General features: G+C 30.2%; 8 protein-coding genes across 9 annotated transcripts in view; 4 read left to right on the forward strand and 4 right to left on the reverse strand.

The window, feature by feature from the left end:
- LOC108570091 overlaps positions 1-79 on the forward strand; it is a 374-nt gene extending 295 nt beyond the window's left edge. Inside the window, exon 2 of the mRNA XM_017931880.1 lies at positions 9-79. Within this exon, the coding sequence (XP_017787369.1) occupies positions 9-79 (71 nt within the window). The remainder of the gene's footprint in view (positions 1-8) is intronic.
- Positions 80-1,236: 1,157 nt separating this feature from the next.
- Positions 1,237-2,578, reverse strand: LOC108580354 (mpv17-like protein 2). The gene is made up of 4 exons (XM_017944086.1): positions 2,252-2,578; positions 1,674-2,116; positions 1,454-1,579; positions 1,237-1,383 (listed from the first exon to the last, which is right to left on the reverse strand). The coding sequence occupies exons 1-4, from the start codon at positions 2,274-2,276 to the stop codon at positions 1,366-1,368; spliced, it is 612 nt and encodes a 203-aa protein (XP_017799575.1). The 5' UTR covers positions 2,277-2,578; the 3' UTR covers positions 1,237-1,365.
- Positions 2,579-2,881: 303 nt separating this feature from the next.
- Positions 2,882-3,979, reverse strand: LOC108580345 (60S ribosomal protein L37). Its single transcript, XM_017944075.1, has 4 exons — positions 3,920-3,979; positions 3,502-3,637; positions 3,094-3,178; positions 2,882-2,953 (listed from the first exon to the last, which is right to left on the reverse strand). Exons 1-4 carry the CDS (start codon positions 3,920-3,922, stop codon positions 2,902-2,904), a joined length of 276 nt encoding a protein of 91 aa, XP_017799564.1. The 5' UTR covers positions 3,923-3,979; the 3' UTR covers positions 2,882-2,901.
- A 248-nt stretch (positions 3,980-4,227) lies between these two features.
- LOC108580350 (translation initiation factor eIF-2B subunit gamma) lies at positions 4,228-5,822 on the reverse strand. Its single transcript, XM_017944082.1, has 4 exons — positions 5,143-5,822; positions 4,745-5,057; positions 4,454-4,683; positions 4,228-4,384 (listed from the first exon to the last, which is right to left on the reverse strand). Exons 1-4 carry the CDS (start codon positions 5,817-5,819, stop codon positions 4,228-4,230), a joined length of 1,377 nt encoding a protein of 458 aa, XP_017799571.1. The 5' UTR covers positions 5,820-5,822.
- Positions 5,823-6,276: 454 nt separating this feature from the next.
- Positions 6,277-7,596, forward strand: LOC108580349 (tRNA (adenine(58)-N(1))-methyltransferase non-catalytic subunit TRM6). Its single transcript, XM_017944081.1, has one exon. The coding sequence runs from the start codon at positions 6,277-6,279 to the stop codon at positions 7,594-7,596; it is 1,320 nt and encodes a 439-aa protein (XP_017799570.1).
- A 3,622-nt stretch (positions 7,597-11,218) lies between these two features.
- Positions 11,219-12,308, forward strand: LOC108580361 (beta-1,3-galactosyltransferase 6). The gene is made up of 2 exons (XM_017944095.1): positions 11,219-11,946; positions 12,023-12,308. The coding sequence occupies exons 1-2, from the start codon at positions 11,219-11,221 to the stop codon at positions 12,306-12,308; spliced, it is 1,014 nt and encodes a 337-aa protein (XP_017799584.1).
- A 1,576-nt stretch (positions 12,309-13,884) lies between these two features.
- LOC108580346 (inhibitor of growth protein 5) lies at positions 13,885-15,329 on the reverse strand. Of its 2 annotated transcripts, none has more exons than XM_017944076.1 (4): positions 15,128-15,329; positions 14,376-14,828; positions 14,129-14,304; positions 13,885-14,032 (listed from the first exon to the last, which is right to left on the reverse strand). In XM_017944076.1, the coding sequence occupies exons 1-4, from the start codon at positions 15,162-15,164 to the stop codon at positions 13,931-13,933; spliced, it is 768 nt and encodes a 255-aa protein (XP_017799565.1). In that variant the 5' UTR covers positions 15,165-15,329; the 3' UTR covers positions 13,885-13,930. The 2 variants fall into 2 exon arrangements, with proteins under 2 accessions (XP_017799565.1, XP_017799567.1); XM_017944078.1 differs by having other exon boundaries at positions 14,129-14,307.
- A 434-nt stretch (positions 15,330-15,763) lies between these two features.
- Positions 15,764-16,769, forward strand: LOC108580378 (synaptobrevin homolog YKT6). The gene is made up of 4 exons (XM_017944114.1): positions 15,764-15,869; positions 16,023-16,219; positions 16,281-16,552; positions 16,629-16,769. Exons 1-4 carry the CDS (start codon positions 15,859-15,861, stop codon positions 16,767-16,769), a joined length of 621 nt encoding a protein of 206 aa, XP_017799603.1. The 5' UTR covers positions 15,764-15,858.
- The last annotated feature ends 527 nt before the right edge of the window (positions 16,770-17,296 follow it).

Genomic DNA, 17,296 nt, shown 5'->3' on the forward strand with positions numbered 1-17,296 from the left:
TTTTGCAGCTTTATTACTTCTTGGCACTGCTCGAGTTTTGGATCTCCCACCGTTTCGCAATCAATTTAATCATGGATAATTGTAAATTATTATTTATCAAACTTTTATTACTTATACAAGTGTTGTAACAAACTTTGTGTTAATCGTTTACCTTAACACACATTTAGTTTGAAGTTTTGTAATTCTATTTAAATGCTATCAATATTTTCAGCTACAAATGCAAAGTACAACAAAAATACAACCCAACCTAGTTGTAACAATTTTAAGTACTTATTAAATCCATGCATCTTTTTAAAGTAATCACTTCTATTTTTTTATTTATTTCTTAATTACGTATTTTTAATTAGATTATAAATAGATAAGAGGGTGTTGGTATTAAAGATCGTTGACGCAATTGTTATTGTCGTAAAGACCTATCGCTATGATTGATCGAGTCGTTATTGTCATTTATATTTTGATTCTAAGTGAATTTTAGACTATCGTTATATCATAAAGCTTTATAAAATTATTTTTCAGTATTGTTCGATATATGTAATTATAGTCGACCATGTTAATAAAGGCAGTACGAATTATCTTGTTATTTCAGATAGCCACGTTGGTATTTAATATCCTTCAATGTTTGCAGAGTTTCTATTGTGATACAATTTTGGTAAATGCACCGATACCTATCTGCCAGTCTTGTTTATTGTTAGCTCGATTTATTGTTTATATTTACATTTCAATAATCGCTGTTTGATCGTTGGCGACTGGCGGCTTAGAAGACATTATAATCCCGTTGTCGCCAAAGGACAAACAAAAGCTGTCACTTTAATAAACAGCATGCTTCCGATGGACGGTTGTTATGCACGATAACGAACGAAATAAAAATTCCTCCAAGATGCACCAGACAGTTGCACAAGCGATAAATACATCGATAAACATCGTTCGAGCTTATAGGATTAAAAAATATGTCGAAACTTTAGAAACGCCACAGTAAATCTCAATGATGTGAAATAACGAATGCATCGGTATGGAATTTTAAATATGTGCTTCCTTATTTAATGTCCTCAGCGTTATCAACCGTCGATACATGCGAGCACTTGCTTCAGATTATCATCTAATCCCAACTAAACCGATAATAATGGGATTTTATAATTGTAAATGACACTTTTTCTACAAAAACAAACATCTCTTTATTTGTGACCGATAATATTCTTCTCTTTTGTCGAATATTACAAATTTCATATTACATACGTATTATATATAATTCTGTTACATTAAATATTACATATTCGGTGGTATTACACATTATAAATGGTCAACAATGAGTTGATAGAGTCTAAAATTTGAATGGTTTATACGATAGACTAGTTTTAAAATTTTTCATCATTGATACTGTGCATCCTGAAAAAAAGAAACGTACAATAAATTGAATACACTGAAATTTATGGCAAAAAAATAACTGGAAACTTACATATTTTATGTAAGACAGGAAAATGTCATAGATCATTGTCATAAAGTTGGTATACAGTACCCTGTAGCGAAGGGGTATGAAAAAGAAGTTCACACACTGTGTTGGTGGCCAGAAACAACAGTCAACCTGAATAAAAATAGAACAAATTGAAAATTATATTCACTTGTTTTGCCATATAACCACGAGGTACAATAATAGTTCATTAAAGTGATCTATATACCTTCCACGTGTCGTACAGCTTCATTTTCACTTCCTCGTATATAGCGTTAAAATTCTTGTGCTCTAAAACGCCAAGACCAACGAAAAATATTCCCAAGCAAGTTGGACTGGCGATTGTCTGATCCAGACATGTTTTCTTGATAACGGACATCACATTTCTTCCAGGAAATGCTCTGTCCAAGATCATGTAGAACCAATGATGAAAGGGGCCTTGTAAAAGACCCACCACCGTCATGTTTTTGGTACGTACATAATCATGCGTGTAAACATAAAAATTCATAGAATTTTTGAATTTTTTATCGTCTTCTAGAGATGCTGCCATCACATAGGTTCCACCTGGCAAGTATTTGTTCTTCTTCAAGTACTCACTGCGCTGTTGAATTATGTCCCCTGCTGCCATCATCAAGCCACAGCTTACTGTGTTTGTGATTAACAAGTACTTGCCTGGAAAATGTATACAATGTCCATTATATTGATTTAATTTTGTTTTACTACTGAAATATGAGAATTTATGTTACATTATTTTAATGATACATTTATACATTTAATATAATAATTTGAATTATTTATTATGCTTACCAAACAATTTCTTCCAAACAGTCATTTGCGTAATAATCTTCAAGTTTATTGAGCAACTGATTTATCATGAACCACTGATTTCAGAAATACCTTCTTCCTTTATCCTGGCACTCTTTCTGTTCCTATTTTAAGTAAAGCACTAATATCTTTAAATTTTTCTCACTGCTATATGGTCATGCAAATCTTGATTTTTTGATGCTTGTGAAGGCGAAACCTTGGCTGGACGCGACCTGGTAACATACCGTTCCTATTCACTACAGGGTGAGTGTCTTTCAAGCAGAATTTACGAGCAAATATAAGTTATCATTCTTGCATTATAAATCTGCGCGTTACTGAACAGAAATTGACGAAATCGCGGTTATTATAAGACAGAATGTAACATCAAAAGTTCCGCCGCGTTTGCGCAGTCAGAATGCACTCCCACCATTCAATATTTTTTATTTGTTTGTGTATCTTTGTGCTCTTTGCTTTGGTAAAAATGTTAACATTATGGTTAATGATTTATCGTTCAATCACGCTAAAATGCTTCCAATGAGATGAGACAGGATTATGTTTAAAATAAATAATGTACATTAAACTTTTAGACTTTTAAAATTATTTATTACAAGTCAAAATTTTATAGATATATAACATGGTGATAAAAGTTAAGATTATTTAGTTTGAACTGATTTTGGTTTTGGTAAACCTTCCCTGAATCCATTCCTGAAAAATAGTGTAAAAGACAGAATTGATAAATGAATTCAATAATACTGTTATTAAATTTCAATCTAGTATTTCCACTTGTACAATACTTATTTATTTCATTTGCAGACTATATAATTTATGTTTATTCTTAAACTTACTTGAATTTACGGCGAACAATCTTCAAGTAACGCATGCGACCAGTTCCAGTGGTCTTCCTCCTTTTAGCCTTTACAGACCAATTATCTAAAATTTATGATTTAGAATTTAATTAAAATTTAAACCTTGTCATTAATTATACATATGAGAATTTTAAAAATAAATTTTTGCTATATTAGGAAGTAAACATATTAAGAAATAACTTATACACAATGAAATTTGATTTTATGCATTTATTATACCATATAATTTATTATAACTTTGCAGTGATTATTTATAATTAAAATATTAACTTTTTGTCAATAAACAATCTGTTATTAAATTATCCTTTCATTTTCATTTTTTCTACTTAGAACTGTTGTACAATAAAGGAATTATTTAGAATTGTTTAATATAGAATCAAAACTTACATGACCGCATTTTTTTCTGAGGATATCCACACTGAGCACATTGTGACTTCTGGATGTGATACGAGCTGCGTCCACATCGTCTGCACAATGTATGTGACTTATTCCGTCGCTTACCAAAACTTGATGTACCTTTGGTCTGTGAACGTTAAATCTTGTTGTTAGCACTGACAATTCTAAACCCAACCAAAATTAATTTTTATGTTCTTTCAAATCCTACGTGACGTAGTAAACATTTGTCGTATAACCTCTAATATTATTCAATGTGAATAATGTATTTATTCCGCGCAATTATACAGAAAACTATAATTTAATATAGTTTGTAAATACAATAATAAATCATTTTTAATATTTCTCAAGTAAGAAATTTTTATGATCACTTTAGAATATACGGATTTTAAAAGATCGAATACGCGCTTACCATTTTGCACGAAGGAACGGTATAAAAGGGAACTCTGGCCTTTCAAAACCTTACGTTCCTCCGTTCAAAGTTGACGTGTTCAATCCACTGCCGGCGACAGTGGTTCTCATTCAAATGGAGTAAATATACAGAATAAAAATGTATCTTTTTTCTTTTTGTGTAATTGTATTAAACAGATACAAAATTGTTGATTTTTATTTTTGGGAAGTTGTTAATTTAAATTAAGAGTAATACATAATTATCATGTTTATAAAGACAAGACCATTTATTATTTAAGTAACTTAAGTATTTAAGATATTTATGAATAATTAAATTTCTATTAGTTTATCTTCATCAGTAAGAACTTCGCGAGAATGTTGACTTCCAGATGTTACAACATGTTGAGGACCAACGACACAGTCCTTCAACTCTGTTCCTTCTTCTATGACACAACCATTACACAATATACAATTATGTATTACACACCTGTAAGAAAGTGTTATTTGTTCAAACTGAAAACTGAGATGCAAGTTTTAATTATTCCTTAAAAAGTACCTTTGCTTAATTATAACGTTTTCCATAATAATGCTCTGCGATATTCTAGTTTTTGATTGAACAACTGCATTTGATCCTATATGACTATGTTTAAGAGATGTTTTATCATGGATCAGGGCATTACTGCCCACGCAACAGTCTTGCATTTGTGTGCTATGTACAGTTGCCATAGATGAGATACTTGGTATAAAAGATAATTCACTGTCATCATTGGACCACCATTCTGATATCTAAAATATTTATTTTATTGTTCAATATAATCATTACAAAAAATGTTTCTTTCATCATTACCTTAGTATTAGCAAGGTGATACATTTGTATGGTATTTGCCCTTAAACCAAATTTTTCACTATCAATGTAGGCATAACACCTTATTATATCCCCATGATAAGCATCCTCTAAATCAGTACTATGATCATTATATGCCGACATTTTTCTAATCAACTCATCAAGCGGTTTTTCAGTCGCAAAACGATAGATGTCTTCTTTTAAGTTTACTCGCACGATCGAAGTGTTTTTATCATCTAAACATTGCTTAGAAGGTTTAGAGAATTGCTTGCTAACAATGTATGGAAGAAGTTCACCTTTCAGTGTAGTAAAATTTCTACAAAAAAGAAAAACACAGTTTATTATGTGCAATCTATTTGTAGATCCAATTGTTAAGGTTTTTTTTACATAATATTACTTACTTATTATGCACTAAGAAATCTAAAACCCATTTGTTTATGACATATAAATGAGCATCCATTAATTTTGAATGGATAGTGAAACTTGGATGTTTCTTAAGTAATGTTTGCGAAATGTTAATGGTTTCCTCAAAATCTGAGGCTGATGCCAAGAAAATTAAACGTCCTGTTTCATTGCTAATACCAATCAAATCAGTCTCAGGTTTTTGCTTACTTTTGGGACCTGGAGTTACAAGGTCATCTGGCACTTTAGGAACAGGTAACATTAGAGCTGTGATACTAGCATTATGTTTCCTATAAAGATTTATGATTTCACGTATATCAACATTTGTAATCAAGTCACAGGAGATCACTATAAAGTCTGTGTGAATTTTCTCATGAATAAGTCTTATGGAATCAGCAGTTCCTAGGTCTTCTGCATCTTCAATAGCAACAATATCTGTCTTAATTTTAAGGTTCAAGTTGCTCAAGGCAAAGGATACATTATTCTCCATATTTTCAGATACAATAACAATAGCTTCTTTGAATCCAACACGTTCCAATAACTGAAGGGGATACCAAACCATTGGTACATTTCCAATTGGTAATAAACATTTATGTTGTCCATGGGTGAGTTCAGTCATACGGGATCCTCCTCCACCAGCAAGCACCACTGCTTGAAATTCTCTATAAGGAAGCATCTTTTTTACCTACTGCAACAGAAGTAACAACAAAATAGATTACAGCAATATAAAAGAAAAAACACCTTTTATATAATGAAACTTAAATTTTCTTATTTTAATGGAATACGTGATAAAAGTATGATAAGGAAAACAAAACGTAATTATGAATATTTTCTCCTTAATACTACTTGAATAACCTTTAGTGACAGATGGCCTACATCACATCAACAACGTGTTGGTTATTTAATACTTGCCATGTTTAGGTTAGATCAAATCATATTTTAAATATGTTCATAAATTGCATCACCTTGATATAAAAATTATACAATTGTATAGAAGCAAAATAGTAAGAAAAGTATTGTATAAAATTAAAATAAATTTTAATTAAAGATTTAGCTATAGTATTCCTAACCTATTATAGCGTAATTGTACCTGTAAAAACGTGTATTTCGGGGACAATTTATGGGATTAGAAAATGTGTGAAACTGAGGACGATATAATCACTGTAGGAAAGTACGTGATAGTGAAGAAGTTAAACTTTAAAAAAATTTATAAGGTAACTGGTAATGGTACTTTAATGCTGGGAAAAGATCTGGTGGGCATGCATGAAATTATTGGAAAACGTTTTTGGACAACTTTTGAAATGGTATCAGTGAAGGAAGGAAAACGGATGTTTTCTTTAAAAGAAGTAGTAGAAACAGAGTCACTGAATGATTTATTAAATGAACTACCAAGTGGTTGTGATAATCGTTCCATTATTGATGATGGTACATCACAGAAACTTTCCAAAGAAGAAATCCTCCAGTTTCAAGAGTCTGGCAAGAGTGGCAAAGAAATAGTGGGTAGCTTGATTGAAAATAACAAATCTTTCTTAGATAGGACAGAATATTCGCAAGAAAAGTATTTGAAAAAGAAAGAACAAAAGTATCTTAGATATTTAACCATATGCAAACCAAATATAAGTTCGTTGCATGATGTATATTTTAAATTGGATCATAGAAAAATTGGAAATTTAAGGATGGACACTTTGGCACAGTTATTGTCATACAGTGATGTTCAGTCAGATGGATTATACATATTATATGATAGTGGATCTCAAGGTCTACCAGCAGCTGCATTGTTAAACAGAATAGGTTCAAATACAGAAGGACATTTGATCAATCTGCACCCTGGAAATGTACCTCAGGCTATGCTTGTTAATGCTATGAATTTTCCTAAGGAACAGTTAGATAGACTAGTCAATGTCAACATTTATAGCTTCTTGAGATTATATTATCAAGGTGAAAGTGCTGTATTAAATAATATTTCAAAGAAGTCTCAGAACAAAAAAGATTTAAGCAATGTTGATGAATTAAATGAAGTGACTGAAAGGAATAATGAGATTGAAGAATGCAGCAGAGAAAGTAGTTTGAAACGGAAATTAAAGGACTCCAATGAGAGTGAAGAAGTTACACCTATAAAAAAACCAAGGTGGTTGTTGGAAACACAGCATGCTGTAGAACTTGTAAAAAATTCAAAAGCTCGAGGACTAGCTATTATAGCCAAAGAGCATCCTTTAAATATTGCCATGGCTCTTTTACCTTTCTTAGGGCTATCTAGACCATTTGTAATTTATCACATATATCGTGAGCCTTTACAAGAGACTTACATGATGTTGAAGCAAAAGCAGAATGTTATTAATCTAAGACTTTTCTCCAATTTCATACGTTCATATCAAGTATTACCAGACAGAACACATCCTGATATTTTAACTAGTGACACAGGTGGTTACCTATTAACAGGATATTTAGTTTAATGATGTAAATTTTATTGAAAAAATTGTATAGGCTTAAAGATTGTAATATTTTCTGTGACTTAAATAAAATTTATACCATAAACGTAAATAATAAGATACTTTTTATAATAGGGGTGATGTAGATGATTCATAAATACAGTTAAGTATACAGTAAGTCATGAAAGTATTCAAAAGCTTTCAAATGAAATGTTTAATGCTTAAAAAAATGAAGTCACATTACAAATTCCAAAATGCTTTTATTCAAATAATATATAACTGTCATGATTATACATGTAGAACTTGAAAATCATTCGATAATGTGAACAATATTTATAAAGTATTTAATATTTATAAAATTTTTAGTATTCAAATGACTAATTTACAGCTTATTTGAATTATGTATGTAAATATGCTACTCATCATGTCTTACACACACTGTTGCATACTGTTTACCAAATTTTCAGTAGTACTTTTTTTTATATTATTTCAAACTTGTATAATTTTTTCTTTTAAACCTTTCGTGGAATTTATAATGCATTTGTATTATACTCAATATATCATAAATACTAAAATATGCAGTTTGTTATATACGATCCATTCTTTTGCAATATGAACTGTTTGTTTAGGATAATTGTCCTGTTGGAAATAAAAATTGTTTATTAAACCTAACTTTTTCTCACTTTGTTTTAAATTATTCTTTAATATGTGCAAATATTTATATTTGTCTAAGATCCCATTAATAATGACAAGATTTACAATGCCACTGGTTTTTATATACCCCCACACCATTATTAAATCACATCTGTGCTATACTATTGGATGTAGATTTTATTTAATTTTTCTATTCAATTTTCTCCAAATTAGATAACATGCATCAAACCCAAATATATTAAATTTGCTCTCATCAGAAAAAATATTGTATTTCTAAAACTCGTCTTTATTGTCATATTTTTTTAGCAAACTTTAATTTCTTCTGTTTGTTGACTTTGCTTATGAATGATTTCTTTAGAAGAATACAATCATGAAACTATTATCATGGAGAATTCTTCGGTAATGTTCAGGATGAACTTGCTTTCCAAAAATATCAGTGACCATCCCAGCAAGTTTTGGAGCAGAAGTAGTTGGATCTCTTTTTATTTCCCGGATAATTATATTTTCTTCTCACTTCGTTAGTTTCTTGGACGGATTTCATTGTGTATGGATTCAATAGTTTTAAACTTTCTTTAAATTTAATTTAATTTATTTTTTGTTGAATTTTGTAGATGGTCGATTTATTTCTTCCTAACAATTTTGTGATTTCACTGTATGACTTGCCTTCATTATGTCATTTAATTATTAAATCGGCTACACTTCGTTTCGGAGTACTACTTTTAAAAAAATGTCTTTTGTATTTTCTGATAGTACTCAACGAATAGAGTCGAAATATAACTGTTTTGAGTCTAGGAATCAATTTTGATTCAAAAGTTATGCGAATTTAAAATTTCGTACTCTTAGCCTACTGTATGGTTTACTCTAACTCTCCAAGAATCTTTTCTTCGTCTTATGTGTGTTGCGTTGTTAATGCATAACTGAGTAACAATTTGACCAAATACATTTTAAAAATAGAAAAGTACGTGTAGTATTGGTCTGACTATACATTTTTCCGGCCGCAGGAAGGCGGCCGGTAGCTCTTATCCAAAATGATATTTGACAAACGATTCACATAGGGTGACTCATTAAATAGGATCACCTAAATCTCTGCTTTATTTGTTGTTGTATGAAAAAATTTCTCAGGACAAAGTTGCATTATTTCAAGGAGCACATGTAATCATGTAAACGGTTTTTTTTCTCAAGGTTATTTTTTATGAGATTTCAAGGTCATCGTTATTTTTTAAATGGAACCCTATATTTTTTTTCAATATCCTTCTAAAGAGTGAAAAAAAATTCAACGACCTTAATAACTATACCATTCCCTTCGTTCACTTTCAAAATATTTGTGTCCACAGATAATTAAAATTTTCTAAAAATTTACTCAAGCATATCGAGTCACACATTCGTATTCGAACGTAAACATTACATGATGGTCGCCTATCACATTAATCGACGTGTGCAAGGATAGTGTTAGACAGGATGTTTAAAGGACGTTGGATCGAACGACGAAGAACTGTAGAGTGGTCAGCTGGTTTTTCTGACCTTATTTCATTAGATTTTTATCTGTGGGGTAAACTAAAAAGTATGGTTTATCATGAAAACCCAACAAGATAATATGAAGGAGAATATAAAGGAGAGAATTGCAGGAAATAGAAAAAGCGTATGAAGAATTGATCAAAAGATTCCAATTATGCATAGCAGCAAATGGCCATCATTTTGAGCATCTCCAACCTTTGGAATTCACAATGAGTTGTAAAAGTATCTTCTGTTACCTCTTCCAATAACAGGTAAGATTTCTGATTGGATACGAATGTGTGAATTAGTGTACCGCGTGAATTCTTAGGAAATTTTAATTCCCTTCAGACGCAAATATCCCGAAATTGAATTATGGGAATGGTATGGTTATTAAGGTCGTTGAAAATTTGTTTTTTCGCTCTCTACAAAGGTACAGGAAAAATATGTAGGGTTCCATTTAAAACATAGAGATAACCTTGAAATTTCATAAAAAAATTACCTTGAGAAAAAATCGTTTTCACGATTATGTATATGTGTCCCCTGAAATTGTGTAACTTTGTTCTGAGAAGATTTTCATGCAAGAACAAATAAGGCAATATTTAGGTGATTCCATTTGACTAAGCCACCTTGTATATTGATAATAAAGCGATATGTATTCCGCTGCTTTATACTACATTTTATACATATATTTAAAATTTCCTATTTTTACATTATAATTTACGCCAAAAGTGCTAAACTTTAAAAACGCATAACTTTCGAACCAATGTATGCATTCCTAAATTCAAAACCGTTATATTTTGTCTTTATTTATCGAGTACTATCAGAAACTACAAAAAAGAATTAAAAAAAAAATGGTGTCCCGAAACGAAGTTTCCCAATTAATTCCCTATCAGAGATATTCGTTTTTGTTTTCTTTGGACACATTATTAATATAAATTTTACGATCTTGCCAATATTCAAAATACAAATCAAAGGAAGTGTGTCACATCAACTGATTATGTGAATGTTTACATTTTGTCATGCTCACGAAATGTTTATATAGTAAAGTTTACATCATTCGAATACTTTTGTGGCGTTCATAAATATTATTCAAACTATCGGATGCTCTTCAAATTTTATATGTAAAATCGTGACACTTATATGTTACTGCTGAAATAAAAGCATTTTGAAATTCGTAACGTGACTTCATTTTTTTAGGCATAAAATATTTCATTTGGAAGCGTTCGAATATTTTCGTAACTCACTTGTGCATGAACAGCTGATACTCCCCGGTTTTAACAAAGTTAGGTCTTTTTACTCGGTTTCGCAGAATTTTGTTGTAAATATTGTTTAAACAGTAACACAAAAAGGAAGCATAATTTTTTAAGAGAAATGTTTAAATAACATATTATACTACCCGAAAAGATAAGCATTTGAAAGGATGACAGAGTATCGAACAGTGTATGTACGAAGGTAGTATTCGAGAGGTTAAAAATGTAAATAAAAACGTATTTACCAAATGGATTCTGTAACGCTTTTGCCGTTAAAACCTTCGTCAAAAAATTTATATATGATGATAAAAAAAAAATTGCACGTGAAATTGAATATTCCGACGTTGCTGATAATATTGTCGATCGTTTTCTTATCTATACATTATCTGCCTTCTATAAAGTGTACTTCTAACGAGCAAGAAGCGAGAAGTAAGTTAAAATTTAGGCTCGTAATACTCATACTCTCCAGCCCTGACAATTTAGAGCAAAGAGCAACTATCAGGAAAACATGGTTAGCACAGAAACAGGCAACAGTCAAGCATTTCTTCGTAATAGGAACTTTGGATATATTGTCAGAGCAAAGGGAAACATTACATTCAGAGAAACAGAAATTCAATGATTTACTTTTGTTATCAAGATTACCAGATTCTTATGGAACTTTGACAAAAAAAGTTTTATATGCATTCAAAGAAATCTATGAGTATTTTGATTTTGATTTCCTGATGAAATGTGATGATGATGCATTTGTATTAGTACACAAAATTTTAAAGGAGTTAGATAAATGGGAGAGTAAAGGAACAAAGAAAGAATTATATTGGGGCTTTTTTAATGGAAAGGCACAAGTTAAAAAAAGTGGACCATGGAAAGAAATGGATTGGATATTATGTGATTACTATCTTCCCTATGCACTTGGAGGTGGATATGTTGTATCTTACAATCTAGTGAAATTTATTGCTTCAAATGCAGATATTCTTAAGTAAGCTTTTGAAAATACTAAGTTTAATTATTAATAAGTGTTATGAAATAGCTTTTAACACTTGGTATGCTTTTAGGCTATATAAAGCAGAAGATGTATCTGTTGGCCTATGGGTAGCACCTTTGGCAAATATAGAAAGGAAGCATGATGTACGGTTTGACACAGAATATAGATCCCGTGGATGTTCCAATCAGTACATAATCACACACAAACAGACCATTGAAAATATGAAAAACATGCATGAATATTATCAAGCATCTGGAGCTTTGTGCATGAAAGAAATAAGAAATCGCATGAGCTATCGATATAATTGGACAGTTCCACCTAGTCAATGCTGTAATTTGCAATCAGGCATTCCATAACAAGTGAAAAGTTTTTTCTCACATATTTGATATTTTAGTCATTACTTTTCTTTTCAAATTATTGCATATATTTATATGTATGCACAATAAATATGGTCTGATCATTTAACCAACTAAATTTGTTGGTAAGTAAAGGGTTTTCCAATAAGAGTGATAGAACTTTAAATTGAAATAAAAAGAAAAATATAAAAGATAATCTGGTGCTCATTGTTTTATGTTGAAATACATTTGATGGCATTATACATAAAATACAATATCATTTAAAAAATCACTACAATTGCGTTTGGTGGAGTGAATACAACAAACCCAATTTTCGATAACTATGGCACATAAATTAGGTCGTATCTCATTAATAACACAAATGACGTTTGCTTTAAGATCTTCAACAGTTTGTGGTTTGTTGGAATAAATGAAAGACCCCACAAGAAAGAAGAAAGGTCTAATGGCATCAAGTCGCAAGATCTTGGTGGCCAGTTTACAGCTGCATTTCTCGAAATAATCCTATCATTGAACTTAAATCTCAATAAAGCAAGTTTTAGCAGAAGTGTGGCATATGTATCTATCCATGATAACTTGCCAAGCACTAGTAAATACAAATGTCACATGATTTTGATAATTTAATAACAAACATGGCAGCTGTGACAATTCAAAGTTTTATCGCACTTTTTGGAAAACCCTTTATTATTAAGAATTTTTTACTGATAATGGACATAATTATAAAAATTCTATTTAAATAATTGAAGCTTCAAAGTTAGTTATTTAAAAAATGAACAATAATAAATGAATAAAAATTTAAGTACTATTTTATCATACTACAACATGCATTTCATCTTAATGTCCTTATTTTATAATAAATAAGTTAAATCGATTCATAGTTATTCCTTGTATATATATTTTTGGTAGATATAGAAATTAAAAATTCATTTTTGTAAATCAAATATATTTTTCTCACTTGTACATATGAAATTCATTTATATAGTATATTTTACTTCAACAAAAAAAGCTTATTCTATACAATGTCATTTACATTTATAAAATATAAAAACAGTAATAATTTTTAATTATGATTCAATACTTATGTAGTGAGACAGTATTTCGATTAAGCAAATCACAGATGTTCAAAAAACGGCCAGTTTATAATAAATTACTACTTTGTACATCTAGAAAGAAGAAACAGAAAGAGAATAATAGTTTATGGCCGATTTTCAAATCCTTCTCCCCTGTGATAAGTAATTTACTATTTTTTCATTACATCTAATATTGCAAGTAATATAAGTATCATTAAATGTAATCTTTGAGTATATTTAATGAAACTAATATTAATTTTTATAAAGAGTATATAAAGTAGAATATTTACCTCCCAAGACATTTAAATGTCACAATAATTGAGAAAAGAATATTCTTTTATAACAACATTAGATGCAATGTAAATCCAGCCTTTTAGTACTTTCTTTCATTTTTACAAATTTCCTATTTTTGTTTGCCTTTATACAATTCAATGTCATCGCATGTCAAACCATGAACAATATTACATTCTAATTTTAGAAATAATGTACGAATTCTTTGTTTCTTTTTTTTCTTTCTTTTAAAATAGATCAACACATTTATGCATTTCCTAGGACTTACTTTTTCTTTCTATCTTGTGTACATTTTGGACAATACCATTTTCCTTTAGGTTTGGTAGTTAATCCAACACATGCAAAGTGGAACCATTCTATAGGACACTATAGCACAAAAAATGATAAAATTATGTATATATTGTATAATTGGAGATTCTAGATTGTCAATTAAATGTTAAAAAAAAAATAATATGGGCTTACGTCTGGATTGTCACAACCAATCATTTCTCCATAAGAAACCTGGTGGCATAGGCAGTAAGTTGGTTCATTAGGATCAACTGGCATATCTAAGACATCTGCTGGATGTCCAAGTGCAGTGGAATCAACTTGTGCACCACTTCCTACAGCTCCAGCAGATGAAGCAGAGGCAACAGATCCTGCTAGAATAGATACATTCATACTTAGCAATAAATTATATATATTTTCAAAATATAACAATTAATCTTACCTTTCTTTTGTTTTTTTCTAGCTGTTTTTGATTCATCTTCACTACTGGCACCAGCAGCACCTTTCTTTCGCTTCTCCTTCTCCTTTAACTTTTTCCTACCCTTTTTGCTAGCATTATTCTCTTCTTGAGCCCTACTACTATTTAAAGCCTTGTCTTGTATTTCAGCTTCAAACCTGGCTAAATCAGAGTCTAGCCTCCTAATATGTTTATCCACTAATTCATATGTTTGTATTGCTAACTGAACTTTATCGTCACCATATTCTTTTGCCTTGTTAAACAAGTTTTGAATATGGGTTAATTGTTCCTTCTTTTTTTCTGGTGACTCCTTCTTTACATTTTTTAAATAATCATCTGCTAATTTGTCTATATCTTTCATTAATCCTTGTGCCCTGGCATCAAGGTCTCGCATCAATGTGAAATTCCTTTGTAATTCAATTGGTAAATGCTCCAAACCTAATGGAACAAAATTGGATTAACAAAGAATATTTTATGGTTGATTAGAATCATAGTTCACAGACAATTTTTTATTCTTTTGTTATGTGTCATAATCATCAGAGACTATCTTTTATTCCTTAATAAACTGTAATAAATTTAAATTATTGCATAAATTTAGTGTAAATTCTGATCAGTTAATTGAGAGTATAATAATATAAAACGTTAATGTATTTTCATATACTCTTCGTATTTGACATAAATGCATAAAAAATGCCATTTTCTCTTAATTTTGGAATAGAAAAAAATTGAATGCTTACTATCTAAATAGTGCTCCAGATATAATGCTGTCGTCATGTTTCTCTTCACTTGATTCAAGTGTGAGGGAATATTTTACGCTTCATGTAAACAACGAATTAATTTTAATTTGCACCAAGTATTGAAATAATATCGGTAAAAAAAAACCGATGAAACTTCTCGAAAATGAGCGATCGATGGTCGTAGACGGTGAAAAGCAATAGACCTAACTCTCATGGCTACCAACTATACTATCATTATCTTATTCTTCTGGCGGGAAACCGTAAATAAGTATAATGATGTAATAAACGAATAAAAATATATTTTTTCTATCATTTCGATGCAATTCTTTGTTGTACATTTAAGCGTAAAATGAAAATAAAAGTTTTTATGTTATCATATAACATAGACACTTATTAATAAATACTGCATAAATTTTACCAATAACTTGCAATTATTATGATGATAATTTACTATTATCACGTGTAAATATGATATACTACATCATTTCTTCTTTTAACCATGCAACACGAAATAAATATATATGTCACATTTATCCATGAAATTAGCGAAGTATTTCATCGATTGAGAACCATTCTTCAGACAAGGAACATGGCGGTTTCCTTGTTTCTAAAATCAAAGTAGGTGTAGTCATACATGGGTTGTTGAATCCCTATTAGGTATGAGCAAGAGTTTAGTAGTGGAGTTAGGTTTGACAAGTTTTGTATGTTAAAAAGAATACAACTGGAAGTATATGCTAGTGTGGTAGGTTTGACATTAATCAGAGAATTGGTCAATGGAATATTTTCACTCGACAGTGATATATCTATAGTCTAACGACAGATAAACAAAAAATATATTTTACGGGATGTACCAAATGTCTAACCTTAGTTGAAGAATATATCGTTCGTTTTCCAGTCAAAAAATGGTAAAACTATATGCATTATCAGTTTTGTACAAACATCCTACATCGGCAACAACGTTGAAAGCTGTTTATGATGTAGAATCGTTCTCATTTTTTCAAAGAGGAAGTGTGAAAGAGTTCATGGGTTTTGTAAGTAAAACTATTGTGCAGAGAACTCAGATGAGCTCCAGGCAAAGTGTAAAGGAAGGAGGTAATATTTTGTTTTTTGTTTTTATTGGTACCTACTTTGTTTAAATTGCAATACTTTGCAGATTATATGTGTCATGTCTATGTACGTGCAGACAATCTTGCTGCAGTACTTATATCGGACAATGAATATCCTAGAAGAGTAGCACATACACTGATTACAAAGGTTATGGATGAATTCTCATTAAAATATCCACAATCTGTGTGGGATACATTAACTGAAGCCACAGTGGACTTTACACAGATCAATGTGTATTTAGCCAAATATCAAAATCCCAATGAAGCTGATGCTTTTACTAAAATGCAAAACGAATTAGATGAAACAAAAATTATTTTAGTAAGTATTAAGGGTGAGAACAAAGAAATTCCTTTTTAGACTACTTAATTGCCTGTTTATTTTGCTTATGTTGTAGCATAATACATTAGAAGCTGTACTTCAAAGAGGAGAGAACTTGGACGAACTTGTTTCAAAGTCACAAGGTCTCAGTGCTCAATCAAAGGCATTTTATAAAACTGCACGTAAAACTAACTCTTGTTGCAGTTTAGCTCCCTAAAAATTCCTCATTAACAAAATTGTGCTGATTACATTTTCAGTAAATGTTACTGTAATTTTATAATATCAATACAGATTGCAAAAGTATTAATATTATACAGATTTGATTAAAGGGGATAATTTATATATTCTATAGTTGACATCATATACAAAATTAAATATTTTGTGTACAGATTCTTTGTATATAGGATGTATGAATGCACTTAAATGGTATATCAAATTACTACTGAATTCACTTGATTGATTTCAATAACCCTTTTATTGTTTTGTAATAAATTGTTTTTTTTCTTTTTATTTTAAAAATATGTAACTCGGTAGTAAACAAACTGAGGTATAATTTATACATAGAAATACATTTCGATTTTTAATTTATTTATGTATCGAAAAAGACAAAGACGGGGTACAAATAAAATAAACGTTTTGCTGATGAAGATAAGTATAAAATGTGAATATAATTGTTAAATTCATTTAAGTATTCAGTTGAGAAATTAAAAACTGAAGCATTGCTTTGTAAACAGTTACCTTAAT

Source organism: Habropoda laboriosa, unplaced genomic scaffold, assembly GCF_001263275.1.
Source record: "Habropoda laboriosa isolate 0110345459 unplaced genomic scaffold, ASM126327v1 scaffold9, whole genome shotgun sequence".
Classification (NCBI taxonomy): domain Eukaryota; kingdom Metazoa; phylum Arthropoda; class Insecta; order Hymenoptera; family Apidae; genus Habropoda; species Habropoda laboriosa.